Source organism: Xenopus laevis, chromosome 3S (assembly GCF_017654675.1).
Source record: "Xenopus laevis strain J_2021 chromosome 3S, Xenopus_laevis_v10.1, whole genome shotgun sequence".
NCBI classification, from domain to species: Eukaryota; Metazoa; Chordata; class Amphibia; order Anura; family Pipidae; genus Xenopus; species Xenopus laevis.
In genome coordinates, this window is record NC_054376.1 from 51,632,737 (window position 1) to 51,649,536 (window position 16,800).

At 34.4% G+C, this 16,800-nt stretch overlaps 1 protein-coding gene across 8 annotated transcripts in view; it reads left to right on the forward strand.

Moving 5' to 3' along the window:
- Window positions 1–16,800, forward strand: part of dmxl2.S (Dmx-like 2 S homeolog) — a 78,315-nt gene that overhangs the window by 26,916 nt on the left and 34,599 nt on the right. For all 8 annotated transcript variants that reach the window (XM_041588296.1, XM_018255428.2, XM_041588293.1 and 5 more), the window contains exons 6-17: window positions 150–216; window positions 2,524–2,702; window positions 3,256–3,433; window positions 4,838–5,003; window positions 6,044–6,250; window positions 6,761–7,023; window positions 7,414–8,107; window positions 9,021–9,142; window positions 9,657–9,746; window positions 11,705–11,822; window positions 15,223–15,342; window positions 15,776–16,003. In XM_041588296.1, the coding sequence (XP_041444230.1) occupies window positions 150–216; window positions 2,524–2,702; window positions 3,256–3,433; window positions 4,838–5,003; window positions 6,044–6,250; window positions 6,761–7,023; window positions 7,414–8,107; window positions 9,021–9,142; window positions 9,657–9,746; window positions 11,705–11,822; window positions 15,223–15,342; window positions 15,776–16,003 (2,432 nt within the window). The remainder of the gene's footprint in view (window positions 1–149; window positions 217–2,523; window positions 2,703–3,255; window positions 3,434–4,837; window positions 5,004–6,043; window positions 6,251–6,760; window positions 7,024–7,413; window positions 8,108–9,020; window positions 9,143–9,656; window positions 9,747–11,704; window positions 11,823–15,222; window positions 15,343–15,775; window positions 16,004–16,800) is intronic.

Here is a 16,800-nt window from a genome sequence, read left to right on the forward strand (position 1 = left end):
AATTTAAATGTTTATTTTTTTAGCAATTCTTCTTCATTTAATGAAAATAGTGCATGTGTATGAATTTGTTTGGTCATGTGTGTTAACATGATTTGCTTAACTGGGAAAAAGACTCAGAGGCAGTTCAATCTTTTATATTTTGTTCGTAGGACTGCAGTCTCTGTGCATCTGATGAAATGGTCCCCAGATGGTGAATATTTTGCAACAGCAGGAAAGGTAAAGCATTTTTAATTTTAATCAGAGTAAAGCGAAGTACCCAGAAATGTCATCAATCTACTGATTGATTTTAGTCACCCATGCACTGACTCTCTGTAACATGTTTTAAAACAGAAACTTTGTTAGTGGTAATCCCTACAAATCCTTTCAATACCTTAGATTATGCACTTGGCTTTATGTTAATATTATGTTTTAATTTATTCAATCCTTTAGTTTTTATGTACTTTGTAACTTTCTGTTATTTACATCAAAGATAGTAGGGTCATAAGTAAGGTGGCTGCTAAATGTGATTGCCCAGTGGGTGGCAGTTACGTTGGCTCTACATGGCAAATTGCCTAATTTGGACCATATAAATCAGATTCAGGGTTTGTTTTGGTAAACAGAAACTTTTATGTGATCTTGCTCTGGGCGTGTCTGTCAATTTGTGTTGGGGCGCTGGTGCACATATGGCTACCTATTCACAAATTAAATTGGATACAGTTTTGAAGCATCATTTTTTATGGCACATTATGAATTCTTTAACTTTATTTGTAGAAGCTGGCTTGTTGCTGTTATGCAATTTACTATGGTAGCTATAGCAATATAGAGATAAGAGCAATTTTCTGAAGTGTGTAATAAGGAATTAAAGGTATGAAGTAATTGTATTTGTTTTAAATCTTGCCTCACACTGTTCTTGTAGCATCTAGATAATCCAGCGATATGATTTTGAAACAGATGGCATTGTTTGGAGTCTTCCAGCTAGAAGGCGTTTGCTGCCTCTGCTTCAGATGACAGTTGGCTTCTACTTGTGACTCACACATACAAACCTAGCATGCTATGTCTTTTGACCTAAAGAAGATTAATATTCGAATACCTGGGCTTTTAATATCAAATTGAATGTTAAGTGCCTTGTAAAAGCATTCAGTTATTTTATGGAACAGCGAATCCTAGCTGCAGTTTTGATGAGCGAATCCTGAACTGAATCTGGACCCAAATTTACATATTTAAGTTGGAGATTAATAAAATATGGGTCATCTGTGAACAAAAAATTTTAAATTGAAAGCTTTAAAGAAGTATTACATGGATTTGGTAGAGCATAAAAGATTCGAATACAGGAATTTCAGAGGATCTGTGGCTTCTGTTCACTACCTCATCTTTTTACAATGGATGAAATTTTCAGTTGTCCTAATTCCAGAACTGACTGATCTGCCTAGTTCATGGATAGTGTGGGACACCATACATTTTATATTAAAGCATTAAAACACATGCATCTTGCTTATTAGTTGAACCACAAGGAGCACTTGTGGTTCAACTAAAAAGCAAGATACATGTGTTTTAATGCTTTAATATAAAAATAGTATAGGGCGCAACATTTATGTATAGGATTTGTTATTTAGTAAAATGAGTGTTGTTTACAGGTCTGTATACTTTTGCAAAGCACTGTACCGGAGTAAGTACTATGCTAAGTTCTGCTTTTGGGCAGTGTTGCCAAACAATCCTATCTTGCCTGATTTGGCAAATGATAGGATCATATCAGAGGTCAGTGCAACCATGATGGTAAGGATTGATAAACAGACTCTTTCACCATACACAGGCCAGTCAATCCCCAAGTTTATGTCCCTAGATTTAATGTTTTCCTGCATTTTAAACAGAAAATGTTAGAACCGCAAAAAGTGTGTCCTAACATTATACTTCATAAGCACAGCGTTCACAGGAAAGACATACAGCTGTATTGCTATTTCCTCTCAGGTCTGCCAAGCTGCTGGCTAAGAGATGGGGACTAGTTGACTACCTACAATGCAAATTGCTGTGTGCCTCCAGTTCTTTTGAACCGCTTGGAAAAAGCCGCTAAAGGGAACTGAAAAAAAAATTTCTGTGTGCATCATAGCAATAGATATAGGGATGTTTATTAAGTAAAAGTCAATGCACAGGTGCACATTGCCCTTTTAAGGACTTTCTATGTTATTTTTCATTTTTCTTTAAATGCAACCTAATAGGTATTTTTCTTTGTCAGCGCCCCTCTGCCCAACATATATTTGTAGGCTCATTTTTAATGCATATATGTATTGTAAACAACATTCCTTGTATAAGTAGATATCTTATTTGTGTGAATTCAAAAGGACAGAGACAAGTGGTTATAGTTTTTGCAACTCAAAGAATGGTATTCCCAGACACCTACTCAAAACAAATATAATTATAAAATGTAATATCTATAAAGTTCATATTTACACCTGCCAAGAAAGAACACATTCAAAACTCTTCTATTTTTCTGATTTATTTATGAAGACAATTAGTGAAAAACAAGAAAATGTGTTTTTCTCTCTTCAGGATGACTGTTTGCTAAAAGTTTGGTATCCACTTACTGGTTGGAAATCATCTTTCTTACCTCAAGAATATCATGAAAAGAGGGAAAGTTTAAAGGATGTGCATTTCTCTTTTGTTTACTTGGCTCATCCAAGGGCAGTGATTGGCTTCTCATGGCGGAATACAAGCAGGTTTATGCCAAGGTGCGATTTAAAGCAAATATGGTATCTGATGATTATTAAATCTATTTTGAACCAATTCCTGTTTTTTTTAGATTTGTACTGTTTATTGTAGTGTAAATGTCTGAGCATACATTCTAAACCAGACATAGGATAAGACACGTTTACTGATTCAGCACATCACTGATTGATATCTTACATTTTTTAAAGAAAACATTCTCCAGCAAACAAAGGTTCACATAGTAAAGCCAGATTGTATACATGGGGACCTTAATTTGGGAACATACAATCATTTAACAAGGTCACTAGTAACAGTTGACCAATTATATGTGGCCTAATCGGGCAAACAGGGGTTGTCCTATTGTTTGGCCCCAGCAAATAATAATATTGTGTTAAGGGACTATGCAGAGCCATCTGAAAGAGGTTCAAATAAATGTGCCAAACATATCTACTGTTGTGTTTAATTAATGTAAGCATATGCTATTGGCACCCAAGAATAAAAAAGTTTAGACTGTACTATAGCCTTCTTATATAAGTTTTGTCACTTGTAAAATACGTATAACTTATTTGTTTTCAGGGCTTCTGTGTGCAATTTGCTCCTTACATCCTGCCAGGATGGCATTTGTCGCCTCTGGGCTGAAACCTTATTGCCAGAGGACAGTTTGCTTGGAGGTCAAATAATTGAGCAAAATAGCTGTAGCAGCAGCCTATCCTATTTAGGGAAACAGAAGGACAAGATTGAACATGCACTTGAGGTGAGATTCATTTTGATGTTATGACATTATATAAGATCTGTATGGAAAATTGACCATCTCTTTGGCAAACAGTTGCTACAGTATATTAACAGTTATATGGTCAAGTGTGATAAGCAAATGTCTTTGTTGGTACAGTTTAGTGGTGAAATTTGCAATTTATGTATATGCTATTGCAGAGCTAAAAATCCCTTAACCATAATATAATGCCACCTTTGCAATGATGTTAATTAATTTCAGCCATCTTTGATGGATTCTTTTTTTATCACTAATGGTTAACATTGCTAGAATATTTCATATGAAAGGCAGTTTTGAAATATATTTACATAAACTGTAACTAAAGATTTATCCCTGCCACCTTTATCCTTTGCAGTTTTTTTTTCATATTGATCTCTGTATGTGGAAAAGGCCATCATGATGACACCATAAATTCTTTCCTCATATGTACATCCCCTGTAATCTACCTATATTTAATTAAAACAAAACTGGAGTTATTAGTACATTCCAGCCTTTATCAAGAAGTTGCTTTGTCCCAAGTACAAATGTACAAATGTTTTACTGCTTGTGACATTTACCATTTAAATTTATATAACCGTTTCATCAAAGTGATTCTGACTCCAAAGCGGTGTGTGTTATATAATTCTTAGTACTGAATGTATAACACTATTATGACTAGGGTAAAACTGGTCATTCAAAGAAAAAAAAAAGGCATAACCTACTCAGCATACCTACTACAGAATATAATACTTAACTTTGTGTTATTTATAAAGCATATTTTCTTTCTTTTGTTTTGGGTTAGCTTGGCACATTAGTTGGAAATCTAAAAAAAATAAATAAATCTTCATGACAGCTTATAAAGACTTTTTAGACATCTGCAGAGGGACGCTCTCTCTGGTGCAAATATGTAAGGATGCAATATTTGGTACATGCATCAGACTAATTCTTTATGTATGTATTTATATTACATGTATATGTACATGTATGTATTTATATATCTAAATAAATGGATGTTTTTTAACATACCAAGCATGCAGATGTATTTAAAGAAATATTGGGTGGGGTATTATATTATTTAATTTTGGAAATAAACCACTATTCGTGGCTGCAATTACTCTGGAATTGCTCTGTAATTATGGGAAGACACCTTTGTATTGTGGGGAAATGCATGTGATCTTGCACTTTGGACACTACTTGCATTTGGAAATGAAGGCAAATGTCTGTATAATATTTATTGTGTGTATGTGTATAATACTTTAATATGAATCATCCTCCAGCTTAAATCAGACCTCATGACCTCACAATTTTCCCTAACTATTCTGTATACCAATTAGTAAATAAGTGATGTTGCATAATTGTACATTTTTTATGTCCTTGACTTTCCCAATTTTTTTTATTAATTCAATTCAGACAATTCACCATTTGAAACAGTTGAGAAGAGGGAGAAGAAGATCTTCTGTCCTTGCAAGTCACACAGAAGTACTGCCAAGTCAACATGATGTCCATTGCCACATTTCACACCACGCTAACTCACTGTGTCACTTCCATATAGCAGCAAGCATTAATCCAAACACAGGTAAAAAAAAAAAAATCTTACCTTACCTTTATTTTTTGTACTTAGTATAAAATATCATCAAAAACACATACTTAGTATATATTTAAAAAAAAAATATTGGTTACAAAAATTCCAAATAAGGCTTTTGATTTGGCAGCTTATTATTAAAGGAATTGTTCAGTATAAAAATAAAAACTGGGTAAATAGATAGGTTGCGCAAAATAAAAATGTTTCTAATATAGTTAGCTAGGCAAAAATGTTTAAAGGCTGCAGTGGCTGGATGTGTAACATAATATGCAGAACACTACTTCCTGCTTTTCAGCTCTCTTGGTTTACACTGACTAGTTACCCTGGTTACCAGTCAGTAAGAAATCAGTGTCTTGAGGGGGGGGCTACATAGGTCATATCTGTTGCTTTTGAATCTGAGCTGCACACTGAGGATCAATTGCAAACTCACTGAACAGATATGTACCATGTGGCAACATAGAGCTGAAAAGCAGGTAGTAGTGTTCTGCCTATTATGTTACACATCCAGCCACTCCAGCCTTTATACATAACATTTTTGGCTAACTAACTATATTAGAAACATTTTTTATTTTGCACAGCCTATTTATTTACCCAGTTTTTATTTTCACACTGAACTGTTCCTTTAAGAAAGTTAACATGATCTTTTTTAGGGGTGGGGAGGCTTTATTTTATCAATTTAAATTAATGTAAATCATTGCACTGCACATTTGTAGAACATAATAATAATAAAGTTCCAGATTTTGAGCAAGCAGGTCTGGCAAGTAATGGTGGGCGAATCTGACCCAATTCACCAAAGATTTTTAAAACTGTGAAAAATTTGAATACTTTGAAGTCTATGGGCAACAAATTGTTTTTGGCACACAGCAAATTTTTTTTGACACAAAACTATTTTCTTCTCCCATTGGAGTATATTGGTGTCTTTTTCGCTGCGAAACCTGGTAAAAAATTTTGCCTCTCACTACTGGCAAGTCTTGTCTTTCTATATTTCTATGTAACGATTATGTACTAATGAGTTTTCTTATATTTTATTACAGATATCCCATCTGTTTTGGCTGGAACGGCATTTAATTTAGAGGAGGGTTATGGGGGCTTTGTTGTTCATTGGCTAAACAATAAGGAATTACACTTTACATTATCAGCTGAACTGTTTGTTCAGTATTTAAAAACGATTGTTGATCAGCAGACTGATAAGGGTGATGAGGAAGACGAGGAAGAAGGACTCCTTATGAAACTCGATAATGGTTTGTGCGTTTGTTTTAAATTTATTTTAATTAATCCAGGCAATTTATGCTAATTATTACAGAAATTATGTTACACAGATTAAGCTTGTAAATAATAGACACGTATGCATGGTATATTGTGCAGTTACACTTTTCACCTGAGTCATTTTGTACTTAAATGAACACTGTATTGATTTTGTTTTTTGATATTTTTTATAAATTAAAATGGACTTTAATTCATTTCATGAATAAAAGTTCAGAAGATTTTTTAACAAGCATTCTTTACACCACACCTGTTTGCTTCCCAAAATTTGGGATGGTACTTGGAAAACATAGAACTGTAGCCAGTCGTGACTTTATTTGCATTTGAGTTTCCTCTTTTATTCCATCCAAAGACGATGAAGTACAAAGTGGTAAGGTTGATATCTGTGGCTATAAGTAATATTTTCTGTACTGTTTTATTAAACTTCTGGCAAGTTTCCAGTGATTGTTTTTGCAATAAAATCAAACTGATTTAGACTTTAATTCTAGGTGAGCCAGAGGGTGGAGGATCACTTACAGGCTCTCCTGAGCATGAGGAAGCGGAAAAGGATTTGAGCACCAAAGCATCTTCACCTGGCACTACATTGTCTTTACCCACAGATTTACTGGACCGCAAAATTGAAACACTTCTTTCAGAGTGGAATAAAAATGCAGATATGCTGTTCACAATTCACCCTGTTGATGGCACCTTTCTTGTGTGGCATGTAAAATATTTGGATGAGTACAATCCGGGGATCTTTAGACAAGTTCAGGTATATTTTAGCAACTTTTAAAATGTTTTCTGAGGGGCATGTTAATTAAGCTGGGTTGCATGATTTGCTTAGAAAGGTACAAAAAAGATAGTCAGTGGGGAAAAACATAGTTGGCAAGACAATTCTAGCATAAGAGGCAGCATAAAAACAAAAATAATAATACAGTGCCTGTTTTCTATCCTGTCTTTTGCACATTCTCTTTTTACGTTAGTGCTAATTTATAATTTTATATTGCACCTCCTAATCTAATGAAGAAAACATTATATTGGTCTGCATGGATGCATATACATACAAGGGCATTTTTAAATTAGCCAGGAGGAGCACAGAGCTGTCAGCATAAAGCTATTTACAATTATAAAAATTACCACACTGTCTGTTCTCTTTTTCCAGGTCTCTTTTTCTTCTCGGATTCCAGTTGCTTTTCCTTCAGGAGATGCCAGCTCTCTAAGCAAAAACATTATAATGTATGCTTGTACTACCTCAACCAGGGAGGCTGTGTCTGCTGCACTGCAGCAAGAGAAAATGACCTCCAGCGTCTTTGCTGTAAATTCATTGACTTGTACAAGAGACCTTCTAAATAAGAATGTTAAATCTTCAACAGTCATGATGGTGTCAAAGCACATTGATGGATCTTTAAATCAGTGGGCAGTTACTTTTGCAGACAAGTCAGCCTTTACCACTGTGCTTACTGTGTCTCACAAGTTTAGATATTGTGGTCACAGATTCCACCTAAATGATCTTGCCTGCCACTCTGTTCTACCTCTGCTGCTAACTTCATCTCATCACAATGTGCTGACAACCCCAGACACGGACAGTCCATGGGAGCTGGAACGGAGCAGTAAAGTTGCAGATCCTATGAAGAACTTGAAAGGTTTTCCTGGAGAACACTTCAGAAATGCTGCTACTCAAACCTTTTATGATCCAAATGCTATTTATAGTGAACTTATATTATGGCGTGTGGATCCAATTGGTCCCTTGTCATATAGTGGGGGAGTTTCAGAACTAGCTCGAATAAATTCTCTGCGTACTGCTGCTTTCTGCAATGTGGCATGGCTTCCAACACTTATACCAAGTTACTGCTTAGGTGTGTGTTTTTTATGTATATTTATTCTGTGACTTTTCTCACATATTAAGCTAGGTGTGCTCATAACAACCCCTTGCATCATCTTTAGGAATATCATGCATTTTAGTATTGGTATTGTATTGGCAAATCAGCAGCAATTAAATGCAAAATCTCATAAAGGCTCATTCACTGGCCCCATGTTTTTTAAATTATAATATCTGCAAGTTTAAACAAATTCATCAGTGATTGTTAACAATGCCACAATAAAAGGCAAATATACACAATTATGCAATAAAGCATAAGCTTAGTTAACCGATTTCTAGCAGTTATCTGTGATTAATAGGAATCAATGTCTATCAGGTAAGGAGCATTTGTTACAGTTGGTTCCCAGCTCTAGGCTCAATTTTTTGATCACAGTGGCTCCATTCAAACTATTAACGGGGGAATGTAATAAAAATCGCTAACGGAAAAACTATTCGCAATGCGAAAAGTTATGCCTTTGCGCAAACAAATTTTGCTTTGTTCGAATTTAATATAGCTTATGCGAGCCCGGAAACTGTTTAGCGACCACTTCCGATAGTTTGCGCCAATGCGCAGTCAATGTAATAAAAGTTCTTACTGAAAAAGTCGTTATGTTTGCTCCAAAAGATTATGACACCTTCAAGCACTTCTTATGAGTGCGCAATTAAAATTTGCAATGCGCAATTAAAATTCGCAATACAATAACAGTTTAAGGAACAATATTACATTGCGAGATGTGGATTTTTAGTCTTATTGGTGCGAATTGTTTTGCTCTTTGCGACTTTTATTACATTCCCCTGTAAGTGTTTTAATAAAAGTTCTTGTACAAATTCATCAATGTTTCATTTTGCATTTAAATAGTTCCATACTTTTCTTGTAGATTTGTTTAAAAAATATATGTATATTTATTAAGGTACATACTGCAATTCTGCCAGTGCTTGCTTTGTTGCCTCTGATGGGACAAATTTAAGGCTATACCAGGCTGTTGTAGATGCACGGAAGCTTCTGGATGAGTTATCAGATCCAGAGTCCTCTGTAAGTTTTTTTTTTTTTTTAATCTATTCATGATACAAATACTTGTGTGAAATGTTTGAAGTAACAAGAAAGTTTAGGATGAACAAAATAAGAATTTTATGCTTTGTATTATGTCTCTTTCATGTCATACAAGTCAAAAAGTCATACCTGTTATTCAAAAACCCACATATCCAGTATTCAAATGTTGTTCCCATTTGGAAGCTCATTTCATTGGATGACTTAGGTGCCTGCTGTTACTTAAGGAACTTTGTGTAATTGATTTGTTACTATCCTCTATACAGTATAGATTAAATCATGATGTATTTACTGCTTAGATCATTTTCTTGTCAGATATAATTAAAGTAGCGCAGCATTGAACATGACTAGCAGTCCAACTTCTTTTCTGTTATTAATTGCATTATGTATTAGACAAATGTTGCCCTTGTGCCTATTCAGTTAAAAGCCAGCATGTGTGTTATACTGTAGCTACCAAATGATGCAGCATAAATAACAGTTATTTGTCTTTTTTTTAAAGAAACTTATTGGTGAAGTATTTAACATTGTAAGTCAGCAGTCTACAGCTCGACCTGGGTGTATCATTGAACTTGATGCAATTACAGACAAGGTATGTAGTTTACAATAAAAAGACATAAAGTAGTAGTTTTACTACACCCATTTGTTACTTTGTAGTAAAACCTGTTTTAGGGATTACATGTTTTATTTACATTAGCTTGGATTCCAAAATAAACTGGAGAGCTTTATTTACAGTGAACACATGTTCAACATGAACCCAGTAAATAGGGTTTTTTTCTGGCTATCGTTTTTATTTGTAAAAAATGTTTAAGGGGCATTTATTAAGGGTCGAAGTGAAAATTCGTATTTTCAAATAGTTTTTTGGTCAAAACTCTAAAATTTGAATTGTGAATTATCCAAACTCTATTAGAGTTTTAATTCGAATTTGAATTTTCGAGATTTATCATACTCTGAGCCTTTAAGAACTCAAATTCAACTATTCGCCACCTAAAACCTGCCGAATTTCTATATAAGGAGAGGTCCAGGGATCAATTTGGTGATGTTTTCAGCCTTCCTGCCATTCAAGTTTTTTTTTGGACAAAAAAAAACTAGTTTCGAGTGTTTTTAATTTGATTCAAGTTTTTCTAATTCGAATAAAATTGGCTTCAAGTTTTTGGGTTGATTGCTGGACACCAACTTGGCTACTTTAGACTAAACCTTTGCCTAGGTGCAGTAACCCATAGCAAACACCATTTTTGTGCTTTAAAACAGGTGACTACAAAATGCTTCCTACTAATTGGTTTCCATATGTGGCTGGCCAGCCCAACATACAAAATCACCAACCACAGTTATTGATTCATTACACTTATACATATGACTAAGTTCAACACAATTATATATCAGTTGGAAATATACAGAGTTGTTAAAATGCTTAGAAAAATGTACAAAATATATCTAAAAACCCTTGACCAAATGTGGAGCACAATAAGCAATTTTTAATTCTGTGGTATAGCTCCTGCATAGTTTTAAGAGTCACAAAAAACTTTAAAACCTGGGTGCTTACAATTTTGCCTTGCCATTGGATTGTCCAAAAATCTTTCAAAGGCACTGGTGCTATATAGCCTGTTTAAATGATAACACAGCGGACAAATTGTTATATGGCATAAGTGCAGGCACTATACCACTTGGCTCCACTTGCTCACTTGGCTCCACTTTTGCTCAAGGGTTTTTGGATGTTTTTGGACATTTTTCATAGCGTTTTAACAACTTTTTATATTCCCAATTGTGATGAATATAGTAGTATATAAAGTGTAAATCATTAACTCTGGGTATTTTTAGAGTATTTTTAAGGTGTACTAAACCATTTTTAAAAACTGATATTAATAAATTATTGGCAGAGAACCAAGCATTGTATGCCAAGTATAGGTATTCTCCTTTTCTCTGTGTGGAGTATTTCGTTAATTGTGGCCCCTTGCATTGCTAATATCTTGTAGTTACTCTTAATAAATTGTATTTTTTGGTCAGATATGGATTGGAAGCTGAAAATCTATCAGACAAGTACTGCATAGTGAGTGTGGTACTTTATTGAAGATTTCTGGCAACTGACAAAGGGACCAAATGAGCAATTTTAAGTGTAAAATTAAGTTATACACTGTGTAATTGTTTATTTGTTCTCAAACTGAACTCTATGGGGTATATTTATCAAAGAATGAAGTTAGAAATCGCCACAGGCCTCTAGAGTTAAATTCCTCCACTCTCCATTCATTTCTATGGGATTTTTAAAAGAGTTTTTATCAATGGGTAAAAGTGAAAGTTCATCCTTTGATAAATACGCCTTTCAAAATCCCATAGAAATGAATGTAGAGTGGCGTAATTTCCCTCTAAAGTCCTATGGTGACCTCTAACTTCACTTTTTGATAACTATACCCCATTGTTTCCTCACTAAGCTATTTCCCACAAACATAAACTAGCCCTTTTCATATTTCACCAATAGAAACTGAAACATGTTTAAATGAAAGCTATACTGATATGATATAATGCCAACTTGCAAATGTATTTTTGTATTTGTAGTGTGGCTCAAGTACTCAGCTGCTTCATGTCTTTCAAGAGGATTTTATTTTGGGTTATAAAGCTCATAAAGAAGAAATGAAAGAGAACGAGACAGAGGTTTTCTTCCAGCCATCCCAAGGTTTTAATTTATTTTTAATGTACCAGTACAGTAGAAAAACATGCTTTTGCATAACATACAGGAATATACAAAACATTACAATGGTCTTCTTTTAAAGTGAATATTTTCTATGAAAATTAGCATTTTTACTATACATTAATTCCATTAAAAGGAAAATTATCTTTTTATTTTTTGGCATATTTAGGTATTAGATATATTTTTCTGAATGCTTGGGATGTGGAAGCTTATATATGTATATATACTTGATGAGGGGCCCCCATTCCCTTGCTGATGTTAAAGGAAAAGGAAAGTCTCAATCACTGGACTGGTGCTCCTGTTAACAGAATGTTACCCTGGCCCAGATACTTTTTAAGTGAGCACTACAGAGTCTTCCTCTTCGAGCTTCTTCCTTTTTTGTATGGTTGTGTGTGCACAATAGAGTGAATAGCCAAACTAACAAAAGAGTCTGCTTTTTCACTTTTTGGTGCGGTTTTCTGCTAACAGGAGCACCAGCATGGGGTGTCAGGTAAGTGATTATAATTTTGACACACGCACACTTTTATCAAGGATAGAAAAGTGACAGTTAAGGTGTAAATACCACTACTTCCTCTTGAAAAAAGGCCTTCGAATTACATCATAATTCCAGGTCACATTCATATGAAAACGCATTAGAAAGAAATGTCGTAAAGCGTAGTTTAGTGTAAAGCATAATCCAATGTGTACGGTTTGTATTGACGATTGATTCTTTCACAATTGTAAAATAAGACGTCATAAAGTAAATAGAAATTATAACAAATGAAAAAGTGCAAATATAGGTTATGTAGTATAATTATCCATTATTTATATAGCACCAAACAATTCACTGTTCTTTACAGAGGTTACACATCATTCACATCGTACAAGGTTTCATTCCCCATATCTTGTTTTATGACATATGCCTTCAATGTTTCACTGGCAACAGCCAGAGTAACAGTGGGATTATTTACAATAAGCATGTATGCATTTTCAAGATGTTACTTTTTAGTTTCCTTTCAGTGGCCTAAAACTAGGGGACCACGGACCCAGGTGCAAAACCTACAATGTTACCGTTTGGTCTACCTCTAGTACGGGGCAGGCCTAGGTGCAGACACACCCCTGCTCCCCCAGTACAGTGTTACTGTACAATGTAAGATGCTCAGAACAACTCAAGGGAGTTATCACCTCCCTTTCTTCAACTGATACTGGCACTACAAAACTGCCTGTCAAAATATGAATGTACATTAAGGAGGTTATTTACTAAAATATGAACATTTTTCTTTACTTTGACCAAACTTCCATTCACATTTTACAGTATTTATCAATAATTTTTTTTGGATTTGACATACAAAAAACTAAAAAAATGTTTTAATTATTATTGTACAAAGCTCATCCATTTGTAAAAGAGACATCTGCCATTGACTTCTACATGAACTCGGCAGGTTTGAGATGGAGTACTTTTTTAGTCATACTTTAGCAGCCTCGATTAAAAAATCTCGAAAAATCTGAGGTTTTTTTTCTCTGACAAAATGGTGCTTCTCCTTTAAAGCTCCATCCAGAAAATATTGGACTCAAATAAATAATCCCCTAAAAATTACCTATAGATCATGTTGATAGCTTTTGCTGATAGATCTGGATTTGTAAGTGTTACTTGAATTTCCTAAACCTGACTTTCCCTTCTAAGCCTGTCAATTAGAATTTCTAATGCTAGCAGACTAGTACTGCACAAATATAGCAGCCCTTTCATAGAGGAACTGGAGGGATCAGATTGGTAATTTAAAAGCATTGGGAAAAGCACTTTTATGGCGAAATTAAAAATAGTATGCAAAGTCAGTATTACGATAAATGTAAAAAGGTTTGATTTCTGGTGTCTCTTTCATTATGACCTTTATGATATTCTTTGACAAATTAAGTAGTCTGTCTTTGAACAATTTCTGTTTCTATTAATGTCTTTTTTGTAGATAGGGCCTCCAGAACTGAAAGCAGTATTGAAGGTGAGGTCCCTTTAGTGACCTGTGAAGTATAAATAGCCCCCCCCCCCTGTTTTCTGCTACTAATTCCTTCTAAAATTTAGTGTTTGCTTTTCCCCCACTGCTTTAACAGATGTGTGCTTCTGTATTTAATTAATTCTTTTTTTTACATTTCTGTGTATGATTAAAGCCCCATGATTGGTTTAATTTTGGAGAATGTTGTACTGCTTCCCATGTAGACCAGAACAGGAAAGTTATAGTGGGAGCACTTACCGACTGGGCTGCATTCCAATATGCTGCACACGGGCTGCGATCCCCCACGGCCTGTAGTTTAAGTAGAATTCATAGAGGACGGAGCACCAGTGGAAGCCAAGTAGATAAAGAGCGCATGGCCCCTATTGTATTTTGGGCAGGCTGTATTCAGATTTTAACATGTTAAATAAACTTCCACATCTTCACTCTTTGATAAATATACCCCTTAGACTTAGAAGGTAAGACAGTTTGTCTTCTGCTGAAACAGTGTTTGCAAATAAAATGAGAGACAGAGAGATTGTAGTAGCCAGGAGGATGTGATAATTGTGTTACCAGAATGTACAAAAAAAGTATTTGTTAATCAAGGGAAGAGGGGACATGTGCTTCATTTCTGATGTACCCATATGTTTAACAATGGATAATTGGATAATTATACTCTACTGGAATATAAATCCAATACATTTATATAGAATCACATATGCAATATGCAGAACTCTGATTGTTGTACAGATATAGGATATATTACTTGAAATGCTATAACTGAAATAAAGTCTGCATCATGTACAGGTATAGGATTTGTTATCCATTATTTATATCACCATACTTTGTCTCCTAAATATCCTTAAAACAATCATAATAATAAACAAAATAAACCCCATAGGATTATGTTGACGCAGATATGGATTCACTTAGTTTAGTAAGGATCAGCTAAAAAAATTCAAAAATAAATATAAATAATAATAAACAACAAATAAATTCAATAGGATTGTTTTGACACCAGTATGGATTCATGCAGTTTAGTTAGGTTCAACTAATATTTCAGGAAAAAAAGGCTTAATCATTTTTAAAAATTACAATTATTTTCTTAAAATATACTCTATATGTGACTGTTTTCCTGTAAGTCCGAGCTTTCTGTATAATGTGTTTCCAGATAAGGGATCAAATATCTGTGATTTTTTTTACCCAAAGTAAGCTATATTCTCTTAAAGAGAGTATATTAACACAGTCATAAAACTCATTTTTTGGTTATTTACATAGTCTTTCAATGTAGCTTGATTTCTGTGTAACTAGTGTTTCTTCTTGAAACATAAACAGAAGAAACATTTGTTTAACATCAGTCACATGGAGAATGAAAATGTAATCCATTATATTATCTAAAGTATACGTATGTATATATTCAACAGGTTATCGTCCACCACCTTTTTCAGAGAAATTCTTTCTTGTGGTTATTGAAAAAGATTTTAACAACCGCTCCATTCTAAATATGTGGCACCTTCACTTGAAATCTGTCCAAGCTGTTGTGGGTAAGTATTCATTTTTATTTTCCACTCTGTTTACTTTTAGAGATGCCTTAACACAATATTCACACAGTTAGGTTTCCTGGTGCCATTATTCAATTAGCAGTCAAAGGTGTTTTTTACACAGCCATTTTTTTCAGTCAGATTTTGATTCATATTAAAATAGAATGACGTGTTTTATGAATTACAAACCTGACGAGGAAAATCTCTAATTTTCATAGCTGCATTGAAATGGACAGAACATTCTTTCGTAAAAAGTATGTCTGCTTTATTGGTTTTGTGCCATTATTTTGCAGGTGTACCTAAAAAGTGGAGACAAATCATATACTTCGGCAAAAACGTAACAATAACTGTCCAAGAGTTCATACAGAGGCTGATAAATATTTCTTAGTGCTCTTTTCAGTGTTTACAGACAATAATGTATTTTTTATTCCAAAAGCAAAGCCTGCTGAAGTCACAGTATCTGAAAACTTTCTTAACGTTCCTGGGCAACAAACTGCAGAATCCTCACCTGATACCTCTCCTGGTACAAGTCCTATGATACGATCAGCATCAATTGCCAACCTTCAGACAGCTAGCAAGTTAATTCTAAGCTCAAGACTTGTGTATAGTGAACCACTTAATATTCCAAGAGGTGTAGAAGTGATAAGGGCAACTCCATCAGCAGGTGAGCTAAAGATTTGTTGCAGCATTGTGGAGGTGTATGTGATCAGTGTTTTCCAAGATCACTCTGAACGTGTCTAATTCTTAATCCATTTTGTGAACTGAAGCAAGGCTTAAAGAAGAGTGGCAATATGTAGTTTATATTTTTATCTTATGCAATACAGGTATGGGACCTGTTATCCAGAATTTTATTTGGATCTTCATACCTTAGAAGGAAATCATGTAAACATTAAATAAACCCAATAGGATACTTTTGCTTACATTAAGGATTAATTATATCCAAGTTGGGATCAAGTACAATGTACTGTTTTATTATTACAAAGAAAAAGGAAATCAATTTTTTAAAATTTGGATAAAATTGAATCTATGGGAGACGGCCTTTCTATAATTCGGATCTTTCTGGATAACGAGTATCCGGATAACAGATCCCATAACTGTACTACCACAGAGTGCAGTACTTTTACAAGCATTCTGAAATATTCTTTTCACTATAGCCGACCTCTGACTCGCTACTCTAAGTTAATTATATAAAATACTGTAATTGCATTTATAGCCATGTTATCCTCCTCCTGGAATGTCTATTATGTTGCCTGTTGGCAGTACACAAGTCATATCAAGTACAGTATGGAGCTGCAATCTCTCCATAATGGTCTGCTTTCTATCTATAAATAACCCAACAGAGTCTGGAAGGAAACCTTAACAATTTTCAATGCCAGTTTTTTTTCACATTTAAGTTACAAGGGAAGCTGGATTCAATGGACATGCCAATATTGTATATACCCCCAGTCAATCCAATTGATA